The following is a 16,983-nucleotide window of genomic DNA, read 5'->3' as shown; positions in this document are numbered from 1 at the left end:
GGGTAAACTGTGGACTACTGACTTTCCGTGCGGAATCTGACCTCGACAAAATCCTATAGCTTCCTTTCCTTAAAATAGCACCTCTTACCCAAAAACGTCTCACCTTCTTGAAACAGTTTGTTCTCAAGGAATGCACAAAGGATCCTTAGGTGGACTTCCAATTGCAGGGACAATAATTCGAATCTTGGAGTGTATTCGAGTAGCGAATATTCAATTTCACTTCTTTCCCTTAAAATGAGCCTGGTAAATCCCAAAAGAATTAAAAGTAACAAAGTTACATGCCTGTAATTATTGCGAATTTTAACGAAACAAAAAGTGTTGTTATTTTTGGGGAGTGTGTTATAATTTCCGAATAAATTCCATTTCTGCTTGAACCTTGGAATATAGGATTTTTTTTTACTTATATATTAACAGTCGTAAAAATAAAAACATAACGAAATGTATAAATTAACTAAGTAAACTAAAAATTATTCTAAAAAAATATTGCGGAAAATTCAAGACTAGAAATAACATTAAATTAAACATTCTACAAAAAAAAAAAAAAAAAAAAATTTAATTAAAGGCAGTGTAAGAAAAAAAGGAATACAAATATCGCTCTACAATTGAAAGAGATTGCAGACAATGAACACTGAATTTTTCGTTTATTATTGACGAAAAAGTTCGATTTTGGATGACAGAAAATTAGCTATCGTTTTCTACGCGTTATTTATAATCACTTTCAATTGCGAAGCGAATTATAAACTTAAAAAATTTATTTTAAGTCATTTTAAGTTTTACCAAATACCACTGCCCGTTGTTTTTTTATAGCAAAAAAGTCTGTACAGATTAAATGAATTCTTTTTTTCCGAGATAAAAAAACTATCTCATTTTATTTACAACAAACTTTACACATGCGCTGTGTAAACACATATTATACTTTTTTTTACAAGGCAGTTTGTACAGGGTGGGGAATAATCCAGTGTTTCTTCTTTAGGAAATTCACTTCTATCATATAAGTGACTGGCATGTGATAGTTGCAATACGTCCCTTTATCTCAAAGCTCTTTTTTCAGTTGTCATAATCATAGACGATAGAATAACGCATATTCGGCGAACGATGATTGTTTTTTTTTTTTTTTTTAGAGTATCGAATCAGTGACTGTCACACAGAGTAAATTCTACCGTAGATTTATTATCAATCGAAAGTACTCGATTCCCTTACGAAACACAATCTTCCTTTGCGTTAATAATCTTACGAACAGAGAGCTTAATGATGAAATATCGGCGTATGATTGTTTTGTTCGGAGTTGCAAGTCAGTGACTGCCACACAGAGTGAATTTTTCCGTAGATTTAATAGCAATCGAAAGTATTCTATTCCAGATGACTGAAAAAGAAATGCTTTCAGTTAAGGAACGTATTGCATCAAACCGCATAAACTTCCCTTTTTATATTATTATGCCCCACTCTGTATTATAATAATCGGGTCTAAGTTCTCAAATTAACGAAGATGCATGCATGATTTTGTATATTTATCACCGTAAGAATGTAATTTCCATCAGATTGTAAGCTAACTAGTAAAATTGTAAATTTATTTCCAAAATTTTCGCGGGAACTCGCATCACGAAAATCTTTAAACGTCCATCCCGAGGAAATTTTCTATGCCCGGAATCGAGAAAAGCATATGATTTACTAAACGAATTTTATTTTTAAGTACAGACATTATTAACAATCTGAAAGAAATTTCACTTCAAGCATGCGTTAATAAAAAATATAGAAATTCGTAAAGAAAACGATAATCAATCTAATTTTCGGTGCTAACAGGATCTCGTGCATGATGTATACGCATATGTTTATTATGATTCGATTTCGTTGTGGAAGTTTTCCCACATATGTGACATGAAAACGGTCGATCACCACTATGCACCCGTAAATGTTCCCGTAAATAATACGATCGATGAAACTCTTTATTACATACAGTACATTTATGTGACTTATCTCTCTCGTGTTCCCGCACATGTCGCTGACAATTATATTTCCGTATAAATTGACGTCCACAATGATTGCACGTATACGGTTTGATATTCCGATGTGAGTTCATATGCGATACGTAATCATTCTGTCGAATAAACGCACTTTGACATTGATTACACTTATACGGTTTCGATAGTCGTGCGGCATGCGTCCATTTATGTAGTTTTAGATTCCATTTCGTTGTGAAAACTTTGTTACAGATGTGACACGAGAACGGCTTAACACCCGTGTGTATTTTAATATGAACGTCCAACGATGATTTTAAATACATTTTCTTGCAAATTGGGCAGGGTACGTTTTCACTTAATCGATTATCGTCAGGGATGTAATTTTCATTGTGTGCGATCCGTATATGACGTGTTAAACTTGCTGTATGTACAAATTTCTCACTACAAAAAGTACATGCTTTCGGTTTGGATTCGTGTATTTCACTATGCCAAGTAAAACGATTTTTTGATTTAAATGTCTCACCACAATGACAAACAAAATCTCGTTGAGGTTTTCGTAACATATGTACAGTATCTCGATGCTGTTTAAGAATTTTACGCTTACGAAATGTCTCATTACAAATTGAACACTTAAACATCGTTGCCGCAACATCCGCATGCTTTGAATTGATATGGCTGTTCTTTTTCGCGTAAGTTGCGAATTTTTCAAAACATACTTCACATGAATATTTCTTATTCGGTGGTGTTTTCCGTTTCGTTAAATGAATCCGTCGAAGATGTCTTTGTAAAGTTGATTGTTTGAAGAATAATTTATAACAGATTTGACAAACTAGAGGATGGATTTTTAAATGTTGTGAGAACTTACATTCAAGCGTAAAGGTTAATTGACATGAGCTACATTTGTAACGGGGTATCGGAATGTTTGGATGTTCGCTACGATAATGTTCGTTGTAACGTTCAATTGCTTCGAATTCAATGTTACATATTTCACAATGTGTATGTTTTGGGTCCATTTGTGCGTTAAATTTACCTTCTTCATCTTCGAGTTTAATATTTTTCATGTCTTCCTCTTCTTCTTCTTCGTCTTCAACAATTTGTACATCGTCATCATCATCTTCATCCTTTTCCGTTATTTTATCTTTATGATCGTGCATGTTCGTTTGATGGACACGACGCTCCTTCGGACAGTTAAATATTTCTTTACAATAACTACATTTATATACAATTCTTTTATTTGGATCTGATTGTTGACTTTTGGTTTCGCTTGGATCGTTTGGTGAGATGCGACTTTGTAAGGGTGGTGTTAATTCGGAATCAGATGAATCAGACGCTTCCCAACTTTCACGAGCAATCAGATCATATGATGTTGATATACCAGAACTGCCTTCTTGAAACATCTGAAATAATATATGATTTAAATTTATTGACGAAATTTTTTATTCCTGTTAGGCTAGGTTAGGTAAGGTTAGAGTGGCTGTCCTGGGGTGGGACACACTTAGACCATAGGGTCCGTTGTGATACCGTTAATGGGTTGTCCCATTCCCGGCCACTACTCCATGAACCATTTCGAGCTGTTTAAGAACAGCAGGAGGGCTTTGACGTCGACTGACTTTAGGTCGGAGAAATCGTCAAAGAGAGAAATCTCTTAATGAATTGATCTTACCTTTCCCCAAACCTCTTCATCTCCAGCTCCATTACTCTCTTGTTCGGATAATTCACCTTTTGGTGGCATACATTCATCTGCACGTATATTTAAACTATCCCTATCATAATGTTCATGGCTATCATGATAATCTTGATTTTCATGATATTCTTCATTTTCACGGTACTCATGGCTTTCATTATATTCCTGTTTATTGGTAACCATTTCCCCGATATTCAATAAAACCGGTGACGATTTATCATCGTCATAAATATCTTCCATACAATGTAAATCATTAACAACCGCTGTGGTAGCTCCTCCATGATTTATCATATCATTATTTAACATTAATTTAATATCACCAAATTCTACAATTTCTCCGTAGGCATCATGCTCTAGGTCTACCTTAAGTTGTTCCACTTTGAATGAGGTATCATCATCGTGATCGGGCAACGAAGGTAGATAAACTGATGCGAGTTTGTTTGGTGGCAAGGAAATTACTTCATTTTTAATAATTACGATATCGTTCTTAGTTTCTTGAGAATTCCTTGGCGGTTCTTTATTCTCTATGGTCATATCCTCAAACTTTGGGATCTGATAAAACGATACATCTGGTAAGATATAATTGCTTTCATTGTGCGTTGTTTCATCTGCATCTGCATCGTCTTCTTCATCGTCATCTGGGGGAATATAATAATATATAAATCAGAAATAATATAAGGGGGGTACCGGAAATGGGTCCTTAGCACTTAGAACAAGAAATCCTCTGTACCCTCATTGATAATAACTTATCACTCAAAGGCAAGAAGTCACCGGGTAAGAGATGCTATTTTAAGCAGATGATGCTGTAGAATTCTGTCTTTACTCCGCTAGGATTTCTCCCAGGGTTGATGAATCCAAGATTTCGGATCCAAACAGTCTAAATCTGACGCCCTGCAGGTTTCTGAGAAATCGCGTCACGGTTTCTTGCAAAAACTACCGAATGGATTTGAATGAAACTGTACAAAAATATAGCTCATACATCAGAATAACACATGAGCTATAATTTAAAATAATATATTTAAAAAAAATTTAATTTAATCTGATATTTTACTGGTCCATCTTTGATCATCCTTTTGAATTCATGGCCATCTTTTCTGATGTACTCAATGAATTATGACTATTTTGCACTTTAAAAAATTGAAAATTGTGAATACATTTTAGCTGTGCAAAAAAATCCCTTCGGGTGTTATGGAAGCGGGATAAGTGTGATCAAGAGAGGTGGAGGCTATAAAGCGGTGGTTTTTACTTGTCCAGTGAAGCCATGCGGGTATCTGCTAATAAGATAATGAGTCGCTACTATGGGAATATTTTATTTATATCGTAACCGAGCAACGGTTAGTTGGAGCTATATTTTCTAAGTTTTGTAATCTACTCACCCGCCATCTTTTCATGAAACGTTTCAATATCCATTTTTTCACATTGTTGCTGTGTATTGTCATTCGAATAAACTTCAATAACCGTTTTTTTATTCACTTTCGTTTCAGTCTCATCAATTTTTATTTCACTTGTATCCAACAACATTTCATTCGAATCAATTTGTTGATCTAAATTATTTTTCTTATTATAAATTGGTATAATTTCCATTTGATTCGTTGTATTCACATATTCAGTTGCTGGTTTTTGTGAATCTTTTGGTATCACTTCGGTACTAATTGTAATATCCGCTAATTGGATTGTCGATACCGATACAGGCGATGTTTGTGATTTTCTTGGCGCACAAACCACTGTTGAACGATCAATTTGACTCGAACAAGACGATGATGATGTTTCAATAGATTTCGATTGAGGTGTTATCGATTTAAAGAGTACAGCATGCGTGATAATCGATGGATTTGATGATTTAGGACATATAGTTTCAGAACTTGTTGATTTATTGATTAATGGTTGAGTTATAATCGATTGACTTGTTACTGGCTCAGATATTGATGATTTATTGATTACAGATTCTGATATTATTGGTTTATTGATTGGTTGAGTTATAATCGATTGATTTGATGATTTACTCATTACAAATTCTGCTATTTTATTGATTACAGGTTCAGATATTATTGGTTGATTAATCGATTGAGTTATAATCGATTCACATGTTGATTTATTGATTGTAGATTGAGATGTCGTTGATTTATTGATTAAAGTTTGAGTTATAATCGATTCACTGATTGTTGGTTCACTAATTATTGATTTATTGATTACAGGTTGAGTTATAATCGATTGGCTTGTTGATTTAATGATTACAGGTTCAGTAATCGATGGTTTACTGATTACAGGTTCGGATATAAATGATTGATTAGATTCTGAATTTGATTTATTGCTTACCGGTTGCGTTATTGTTGATTCACCATTCGAAGTCTCCGAAGTACTCGGAATTTTAATTGATTCCGTTGATTTTTGATGAGTTGATATAACAGGTTGTCGATCAACAAGATTAATAACCGATGTCGATTGCGATGGAACTGTTTCAACAGTTGGATTGATCTCTAATGGATCCGGGGGATAATTGAATCCAACGGGTACCATAGGAGCCGCCATAAATTGTAATTGCTGTTGTTGATGTTGATATAAATATGGATGTTGATTCATAATCAACGGCTGTTGATTAAATCCCCCATTTGTTGGTATTGTTATATATTGTGGAACGTTCATTGTGGGTGCCATATGAGTGGTGTTACTACTCATAAACTGTTGATAAATAATTGATGAATTATTGGCTTGAACTGGTACCAATATCGAATTGTTCGTTTGGAGTGTAGTCGTTTGTTGCCATGGTGGAATTGTGATTGCGGGTTGACTCGTAACATTTTTACTTGTTGTTGCCGAAATTAATGCTTCAATCACTTTTGCTTTCGGATGTGTACGTAAATGTTCCTCTAATGTTATATTATTACGTAAATATAACGTACACACGGGACACACTACCGTATTCATTTTGAGAGTGTTTGTAGTGTAAAACTGACTTTAAACGATAACCATTGTCATAAAATCAATGTTATTTTTGAGAAATAAAACATTTTAACAGAAATATTTCGTCATTTAAATTACGACTATTTCATCTGTAAATAAGAAATATAGAATTGTTATCAACCTCGAAAATGAATACATTGACTTTTTTTTTACAGTTTATAAATATTCCAATATCTTATAAGTATCTTTCGATTAGTCTTTTTGTCGACTTACCTGTCGTTTTAAGTAAGATTAATATTTTAATAACTATTTAATTAATTAATAAATAGAAAAAACAATTCACTTTTCGTTTAAGTAATCAGCTGCATATAAAATTTTTATACTTTATTATTTTTGATTGCCATATTTACTTCTGATTTGGGAATATGGCATAAATAATATAGAGTGCGTTCATCACAGTTTTTTTTATACCGTTACAGAATGTGTCAAGTATAGACATAGAGAATGGAGGTTAGAGAGAAGGAGAACGATCGCTACAAAATAAGCGAGGCGCTGCGATCGCTAAGTTGTCTCAATAAAAGCGGGCTGTTGTGCGCTAATTTGAAATGATATATCAATTTGTACATTATACAACTAACTTCATCTACTTGTACTCATAAATTGTAAAATTCTACTACCAAAAAAGGGCCAAAAAACACCACCAATCCGTACCAACTCAATCCAGACCCACTAAACATAACGTAACGAGTTGATTTTCATTAATAGGTTAATACTAGTTGGAGTGGTTTTTTGAAATCTGTTTACAATCTGACGGAAATTACAATATTACGTTGACATTTATACCCGACTGTTGCTATAAACCTACTGTTTTTATCTGGCTCGTACTCACGTACGCTGCTCCAATTTGGTCAAACGTTGCACGCTCGCAGCTTGCCAGAATGCAAAAATTTCTTAATTATTGTCTTTGAGCGATTTTGAAAATCCTCCTACGATATCCGTCTGAAGCTCTTCGCCGAGAAACTGGGAACCCTATAATCTGAACTTTTATCCAAACAATCGCTAAATCCTTCTTCCAGTCATCCCGTAATGAAACATTGTAAACTGCTGATATAATAAATTCCATTTTAACTTTAAACTTAAGACCTAGAGTATTTCATTTGACAAAGCTACAAATTGTACATACTTTGGTATCTGAGTCTCATTTTTTTTTTTTTTTTAATTAAAAATGCTTCCCGATAAACAAATATCAAATGAGCGCCGGTCACATTAGCCGTGAGGGAAGAAGAGTGGTTGCGGCCTTGATAACTTTCCACTCTAAAAAATGTCACGGACTCTAAATCTAATATAGGTCAATGTCAGATAATGTTTAAAAAATACATAGAACACACCCTAATCTAAAAATTTACACATATGCTCAATAAAAATTAAATATTTGAATTATTTATTTGAAAATATGTATGAATTTATACATCTTGATAAAAAAAAATCTTCATAAATGATACCCCAGGGGTTTAAGACCACCATGCTTCCTATCTTAAACAATCTTATAAAATATATCAGTCAATATTTTGATTGTTAAAGTTCAGTGTCCATGTGTTCAATAATTATGTAGTCCAATTTCAAATTTATAAAAACTTTGAATATCGAATTGATTTTAAAAAAAATATTACATTAATGACCGTAATTTCTGTGATAATATAACAAATGTTTATTATTTATTTTTAAATAAAAATGAATTTATCATGGAAAAGATATTTATTATGGTTTGCCCAAGAACATGTTGATTTTCGTTTTGCTGTGAGTAAATACAACATGTGTGTTGTGAAAGTTTAGAAGAATATTTGATTATTTACCAATTAAATTTTAGGAAATAACTTCGATTATTCAATTATTAAATATTCCAATAAAATGGGTTGAAGAACCCACACCAGAGGTTTGTATTTTTGTATTACCCAAAACAAAAAACAAATGCCATTTTTCATTTGTTTTTTTAATAACACAGGTCTGCGACTTAAAAACTGCATAGGATTTTTTTACATTTTCTTATAGATTTTGACCTCCCAAAAACAGGAAAAATATTCAAAACATTCTATCATATAGTTTTTTATAGATATTAGTCACAACATAAACTAGCTTTTAAGTAGTATTATATAGTATTTTATAGTAATATTATATAAAATTAGTCTTAAAGTATTATTATTGCACAATGAAAATAAATTAGATTCGCTTCCAATGGGGTATTCTGTGCATATGGAAGAAAACTAACTGTAATAATTTGGCCATTATCCTGGAAAGAATCAAATATCAGGACCATTCATGGATGGTTTGTGGGGACTTTTGAGTCAGCAGGCAGCTGACGATGCTTTTGGGTCAACAGGCAGGCTATACTAAATATCCTTGCTTCTTATGCTTATGGGATAGTAGAGCCAGAATACAGCATTGGACTCAAAGTGATTGGCCACCCCGAGAAACTTTAAAACCTGGAGAGAAAAATGTTTTCAATACTACTTTGGTGCCGCCAGAAAAAGTTCTGTTACCACCTCTCCATATCAATTTGGGGTTGATGAAACAATTTGTAAAACCCCTGCAAGAGGGTAGAGACTGTTTTAAATATCTATGTACCAAATTCCCGAAGCTGTCAGGAGCAAAGTTGAAAGAGGGAGTTTTCACTGGCCCCGACATCAGAAGGCTTTTAGCCGGCACCCTCTTTGTGGAAAGTATGAATGAGAAGGAAAAATAAACTTGTATATCGTTCAAGGATGTAATGTGAAAGTTTTTGGGAAATACTAAGGATCCTGACTACAAAACCATTGTTCAACTAACAGCATACGAGGCCCAAGGCTGCATGATAAGCCTGAAGGTCTATTTTTTGCACTCCTACATGGACTTTTTTCCTGGAAATCTGGGAGCATGTTCGCGACATCGAGAGACGGTACCAAGAAAGATGGGGTGTCACTATGCTTGCAGGCTACTGTATAATTTTTTTATAAACGAGTGCTTTTACCAATTTTTTGTTTTTGAATTTGCAAAAAAACCTTAAGTGATAGAAAAAAATGGCCATCATTTCTGAAATCAGCGCATTCTAAAACATATAACCTGTGTAATTGAAAGAATCCCATTTTGCTAAGAAATTAAATTTGTACCTAAGCGACCCTTCTTAAAAATGCTCCTAGAACACCAGGGAAAAAACCAAATGAATACATTTTTTACGTAGGTTACGAATCCGTTGTCGGAGCTGGTGAAAAATTAACAGTTTTTCTTTAATTAACAAAAATCACAAATTTGCATTGTCAATAAAATTTATTTCTCATACATTAGTTGAACTTAGAATCCAATTTGTTGAGCACCCACTAATTAATTGTCCTATTTTAGGATCCATATTGGATTGTTCAACTTCCATCCGAAGAAGCGGCTCATTTAATAGCAAGTCGATCAGTTTCATTACGATGTTGTTTGGAATTATGGGGTCGTGCAAAAGATATTCCAACGTTACATGAATCACTTAAAAAATATCCGTTTGATGAAATGTCCAAATATTTCCAATCGGATATTTCGTTTAAAATTCATGTGGAAACGTTCTGTAAACATTTTACACAAAAAGAGAAAGTTCAAAAAATTGAGGTAACACTAAAATTATTGTACGGGGTGGGTGCTTGTCTTCTTACCAAAAATATTACACCGAATCAGTATCCTTAAGCCTGATCAAAAAAATTTGGTAAAAGGTTGCAACCTCAGCCCTTGCATGTGTAAATTTTTAGTAAGAAGCCAATTGTACCCTGTACCTTGGCGGTTTTGATGACCCGGTCGAAACTCGGAATTTCTCCAGAATAACATTTTTAGAGGTTTCACGGATTATTGATGGAGTTTAGGCGGTGCTTCAGCAGTGAAAACAGAGCTTTGAGTACAGATGCGACACGAGATTCTTGCGGCGTTTTGTTTGGATTTCTCCGTGGAATATTGCCGATTTTTTCCACGGACTATTTGCAAAGTATTGTCACGGGGTATGAACAACGGCAAAATAATACGATTTTTAGAAAATCGACAATACTCCAAGAAAAGGCCGTAAGAATCCAAGTTGCAGTTGAGTTTTTTCGTAGTTTCGGCTGTGGTGCCTAAGCCGATAGATTAGTTAATAATTTTTTGTTTTTCTAAAAATTATTTTATTCCAGACCTTCAGTTACTTACCTTTAAAAGGAACCGTACAATTAATTGATCCAGATGTATGTCTTCATTACATTGAATACTACGGTCTAAATCCAAACGATATTCCAGAAAAACCTTTAGATGTATTTTTTGGACGTTGGGTAAATATTTTAAAAATTCCTTCAAAAATTGTTTATTATACCCCCTGTATATATGGGGTTTTCAACTTCCCAGCACTTCTAAGGCACACCTGCACTGCTCCTCCACATTGAGATAGAGGGTTTAATATTGGTATGAAAGTTTGTGTCAAGGAAGTGCCTTTTGGGGGTTGTCAACTTCCCAACCCATACTCCTTTTTTAATACCACAAAATTATGTTTGTTTGCGGTTTTTAAGACGCCACACCTCCACAGCTAATCCAAATCGAGCTAGAGGTTTGAAAATAGAAAATTAGAGGGTAGCGCACTCTCAACCCCTCAACTCCCTTTTTATACCATAAAATCGTGATTTAAAACAGATTCGTTTCAAGACATTTCATGTTTTTGACAAAAGACAAAATCCCATTTCAATAAGAAGCATCTAATTGTAGGAAACATTAAATGAGGGAGAAATATGACCCTAGTGGTGGAGTTTCGCTGCTCGCGAGCTTTTTTAAACAACTTAGAAATTTTGCCTATAAATTTAGTTATTTTCAATACCTACCTATTATATACAGAGGTATTTAAACAATTAATTATCTATATGAATTGTTCTATCTCATTGTAAATCGATAAATTTCATAGATATGTGATAGTGCACGATATTTAATATCGAAAATATCGTTAAAAACACGTAAATTTATTGGAAATACAAGTATGGATGCACAATTATCATTAATAATGGCAAATCAAGCATGCTGTAAACCTGGTGATATTTGTTTGGATCCATTTGTGGGTAGTGGTTCGTTATTGGTTGCTGCAGCTCAATTTGGTGCATATGTTATTGGAACGGATATCGATTATATGATGTTACATGCACGTACCAGGCCCTCCAGAATTACACAGAAGGTTTTTATTACTATTTCAGGAAATACGAGCACCATGTTTTGGCTTTTAATTTCCCTTGGATAATTCCTGTGGGCCTTCCTCTCTAGGAATTTGATTTAGATAAAACTTAAATGTATTCTTCTGGTATGTCAAGCCAAAAGTTTACTCTTGATAACGGTGCTCGTACATCCTTAAAATCATTAAAAATTCAAATGAATAATAGTAGAGGATCCGTATTAAGATCGTCCTTCACCGAACTCCTTACCAGACAAAAATGATGTTTTAGAGAACAAGATAATTTTTTTAATATGTTTAAATTAGGCAACCCCTTTGGAAATTGTCATTATTATTTTTAATTAAATTTATAAAAAATTAATTTTTTTTTTTAATTTCACTGGCGTGTCTACTAAATAAAATTAACTCCGACGGAAAGTATATAATGTATACAATATGCTACACCTCAGTTGCAGACCTTTTTTTTGTCCCTATTACCTGGTTGCCGTGTTTAAACAGGTAAATTGATATTAGTAATTGCGCTTTATTGTTTACCAATTGAGACCAGTCTTAAAATGTAAGCAATTTAATTAGAAATAACGTAGTATAAAGTTGCTTGAGAAAATTCAGTCGTAAATGCGGGTTGCAAGGGTTTAAAGTTAAAAAATTCGGGGCGAGCAAAATTGTTAGACAGAGAGGCATTGAGTGTATAATTCTCTGTTATAGAAAAGCATACACTACTACAGCTGCGCGCACAGGCGTCGTAAACTGTGAGAGAGTGCGCATGTTCCATACTCCATGGTAAAGACAAGGATAAATTAAAGTACTATAGTGTAGTGTTTTGGAGTGGATAAAATGATTTTTGAAAAGCTTGGCATATATGAAACCAGTAGAGAAGCACGTTTTTGAAACAAATCAAAGAACAATATTCTTAAAAAAATTAAACTTATTATTATTAATACATGTTTAATAGGAAAATAGGAAATTTTTTTATTGAGTATTCTCAAAACAAATCAAAAAACAATATTTAAAAAAAAATTAAAGTACTATAGTGTTTAGTTTTGAGTGTTAAGTTTTAGTTTTGAATGCGTATTTTGTTAGTAAAAACGTGTTGTGTGCTGTAAAAAAGTACAAAAATGACAAAGAAAAAGTGTTTTTTATGCAAAAAAATTTCAGGTCCTCAACAAACTAGACCTACAGATTTTTTGAAAAGTCTGAAAAATTATCGTTTCAAAGAGGCTTTGATAGAGTTTTTGAGTAACTATTGGGAGAATGACTACTTAAAAAATTTAATTAATGACAAAAAAATATTTTTGACAGTGAAAGAACATTGCTATTCTTATAAAACTCAACAAAATCGCGTGATAAAAAATAAAGAAAATGATTACGAATGTTTTCACGAAGAAGCGGATACAAGAATGGTTTTTCATGCTTACAAAGCAACAGCAGGATCAAGAATTTTAATTAAATCGGCAGACACAGATGTTTTGATAATTTTACTCGGTAACATGCATAAAATTAAAGATTCTCAAATTTGGCTTGCAAGTTCATTGATGAAAAAAAAAGTGGCAATGATCTTAATTGCATAAATTGCACAGAATTGGCATCAAAATTGGAATCCGATCTGTGTCTAGGTTTACCTGCTTTCCATGCATACACTGGTTCTGATTACACCGCTGCTTTCTATAATAAAGGAAAGATAAGACCTTTCAAGTTATTTTCAAAAAACCAAAAGTATCAACAGTATTTCGCTTCATTGACTGATGATACTGACATTTTTATTGATGAAAAAATGAATGTAGTCCAAGAATTCACCGTAGCAATGTATGGTATTAAAAACTGTAACAAAGTAAACGACGCTCGATATGAAATATTCGTAAAAAATTTTTCTGCGAGAGAAGATAATGAAAATTTTCTAAAAAGTTAGAAGTTTTGACTCAAACACGATACCACCATGCTGGGAATCACTAAAACAAAAAATTTTACGCACTATTTATGTAAATTCAATGTGGCTACATGCAACTGAATCTAATTGCGTAAAATTAAACCCTGAAAATTGTGGTTGGTACCTTGATGGTTATTTAAAACCAAAAGGATTTGATGGAGACCAAACACCTTTAAAAATAGAGGATATTTTACAAATGACAGAAAAAGACAATGAAGAAGTTTCCTCTGACTTAGAAAACGGTACAACTTCCGGCGATTCTGATCCGGAATAATAATCATTTAATTTTATATTTAGTGTGATTACTTCTTGTAATGTATTGATTACTCAATAAAAAATTTTCTATTTTCCTACTAAACATGTGTTAATATTTTTTTTTTAAATATTGTTTTTTGATTTGTTTTGAGAATACTCAATAATAAAATTTCCTATTTTCCTATTAAACATGTATTAATAATAATAAGTTTAATTTTTTTAAGAATATTGTTCTTTGATTTGTTTCAAAAACGTGCTTCTCTACTGGTTTCATATATGCCAAGCTTTTCAAAAATCATTTTATCCACTCCAAAACACTACACTATAGTACTTTAATTTATCCTTGTCTTTACCATGGAGTATGGAACATGCGCACTCTCTCACAGTTTACGACGCCTGTGCGCGCAGCTGTAGTAGTGTATGCTTTTCTATAACAGAGAATTATACACTCAATGCCTCTCTGTCTAACAATTTTGCTCGACCCGAATTTTTTAACTTTAAACCCTTGCAACCCGCATTTACGACTGAATTTTCTCAAGCAACTTTATACTACGTTATTTCTAATTAAATTGCTTACATTTTAAGACTGGTCTCAATTGGTAAACAATAAAGCGCAATTACTAATATCAATTTACCTGTTTAAACACGGCAACCAGGTAATAGGGACAAAAAAAAGGTCTGCAACTGAGGTGTAGCATATTGTATACATTATATACTTTCCGTCGGAGTTAATTTTATTTAGTAGACACGCCAGTGAAATTAAAAAAAAAATAATTTTTTATAAATTTAATTAAAAATAATAATGACAATTTCCAAAGGGGTTGCCTAATTTAAACATATTTAAAAAATTATCTTGTTCTCTAAAACATCATTTTTGTCTGGTAAGGAGTTCGGTGAAGGACGATCTTAATACGGATCTTAGACTATAATGTTAGGTCTTATTTCAGAAACGTGAAATCAATGAAGGGATACTTTTAAACATGAAACAATATCATTTGGAGCATTTATATTTAGATGTATTGGTGGCCGATTTTTCATTACCACTTTGGAGATCAGAATTTCAAATTGATTCAATAATAACTGATCGTAAGTACATTTTTTTTTACGTCTTGTAATCTTTTACAGGATTATCATCCATATTAATATGCTAACGTGAGTAGAATCGAAGATATTCAAAATTTCGAAACACGAGGAGTTTTTTTACATTTAGTAGTGCAGTAGACAGTTGGGTTTTAATTTTCAAACATGAGTTGGATTATGATTCTTATTGTCTTATGTTTAAGGAATGTTTTGTACTTGAGAAAATAATACTGTAAATAATCCGGCCAAAACATAATTTTCCGTAAAAAATTAGATATTTTTGTTAATTTTCAGCACCGTATGGTATACGAGAATCAACGGAGAAAATTGGAATCGAAAAAGATAATTATGAATTAACTGAAGAGCATTTACAAAATCATGTACCGTCTAAAGTCGATTATGGATTATCACAAATTTATCATGATTTATTATCATTCTCAGCCGAACATTTAAAATTAAATGGCCGTCTTGTTTGTTGGTTTCCGGTCTATAGGTAAATTTTAGAAATTAGAAACTGATTTTTATTTGTACCTCTTAAAAAAATTGCAAAAAATCGAGAAAAATTGTTGTCATAGCCGCATAACGGTCTTCGTTTCCCTTATATTCTGTCTTTTTTTTGCGGTCAAGAATTCACTTATTGTGTCCCCTATGTCGATACAGCTCTATGGTATTACTTTCGCTATGGATAAAACTCAGAATAGACCCAACTTTGCTATATCAGATAGTATTACAGTGGAACCTCTATAATCCAAACCTTAAGAGAAATGAAAAAAAATTTCGAGTTAATGAGTTTTCGACTAAACAAGTAGTTCGAGATATAGAGAATATAATTGCTAAAATTGCGACTTAGAAAAGCGAGATTATATTTTACCCACTACGACTTACAAAGTCTGCTGTTCATGAAATTCGAGTTACAGAGTATAAATATGTACCATCAATATCTCGCAAGGAAATAACATTCTGTTCGAGATACAAAATCTAAATATTTCGAGATACCGCTTATTTAGGAGTTCAGTGGAAAAGAATGGCTTTTTTTCGACGAGGATTCCGATTATTGTGGGTCGAGTTAATATCGAGGTTATACTGTAATAGGTTATGGATATTAATTTTTTTTTCAAAAACCAAGGCTAAAAATTCAATTTCAATTTGTTTAAGGGACGATTATTCTCCAGAAATACTACCAGAGAATTCATGTTTACAATTAATCGCAAATTCTGAACAAATATTAAATAAATATACATCGCGTCGTCTATTAACATACGAAAAAGTGAAAGAATTCGATAAGAATCATTTGGACGTAATGAAAGAAATACCAGACTTTCGACAAAAGTATTTTGCACATGGTGATGAAACACGTAAAGAACGTAAAGCAAAACGTGCTGAATTGCGAGAGATTGGACGATTAGAATCGTTGAAACGATCGAATAATCAAAGTGATAATAGATAAGTAAAATTTCTATATTTTGGTATTGATTGGTAAGATAAACATTTTTTGGCAATAAAATATATTTTGTAGTCCATAATAAAAATTTTAAACTAAATTACGAAATTTTTTTTGATATTAGATTCCAAATTACCTTCCAATCTATTACCAAAATGATTACCCATGGTAATCGAGTCGAGTTAACGTTGTGAAAGTTAAGTATTAAAGCGATTCTCTCTATTAAATTATTCAAACACATAAAGCTTCGAAAAAATCGAGTTATTTTTTATTTTTAGTCATTTTTTCCCCGAAATTATAGAATTGCATCGATGGTTTCACTGTATCGTAGGTCAACGTGGAAGAAAGTGTGTTATAAATCCGTTTCATGACCTTCAGTTCAAATAAGCTGAAATTCCGGTATGTAGAGTTGTTTACTACGCGGGTCGATGTTATTAAAGCGGGGGCTGATCAGAAGCGGATCCAGCCCTCAAAAAAGATTGTTGTCACAGCCATCCGAAAATTTTAAAAAAATCCTTAGCAGTTTTTTAGTCGCAGACCTGTGTTTTTAAAAAAAGA

General features: G+C 32.8%; 2 protein-coding genes across 2 annotated transcripts; one reads left to right on the top strand and one right to left on the bottom strand.

Annotated features, from left to right (window-relative positions):
• Positions 1-716: 716 nt before the first annotated feature.
• LOC123305297 lies at positions 717-6,646 on the bottom strand. Its single transcript, XM_044886980.1, has 3 exons — positions 5,019-6,646; positions 3,622-4,280; positions 717-3,355 (listed from the first exon to the last, which is right to left on the bottom strand). Exons 1-3 carry the CDS (start codon positions 6,565-6,567, stop codon positions 1,781-1,783), a joined length of 3,783 nt encoding a protein of 1,260 aa, XP_044742915.1. The 5' UTR covers positions 6,568-6,646; the 3' UTR covers positions 717-1,780.
• Positions 6,647-8,055: 1,409 nt separating this feature from the next.
• Positions 8,056-16,483, top strand: LOC123297857 (tRNA (guanine(10)-N2)-methyltransferase homolog). The gene is made up of 8 exons (XM_044879669.1): positions 8,056-8,340; positions 8,411-8,476; positions 9,916-10,164; positions 10,713-10,847; positions 11,468-11,731; positions 14,852-14,990; positions 15,279-15,477; positions 16,140-16,483. The coding sequence occupies exons 1-8, from the start codon at positions 8,275-8,277 to the stop codon at positions 16,429-16,431; spliced, it is 1,410 nt and encodes a 469-aa protein (XP_044735604.1). The 5' UTR covers positions 8,056-8,274; the 3' UTR covers positions 16,432-16,483.
• The last annotated feature ends 500 nt before the right edge of the window (positions 16,484-16,983 follow it).

This window comes from Chrysoperla carnea, chromosome 1 (genome assembly GCF_905475395.1).
Source record: "Chrysoperla carnea chromosome 1, inChrCarn1.1, whole genome shotgun sequence".
Lineage (NCBI taxonomy): Eukaryota > Metazoa > Arthropoda > Insecta > Neuroptera > Chrysopidae > Chrysoperla > Chrysoperla carnea.
This window is presented reverse-complemented; position numbering and strand designations above follow the sequence as displayed.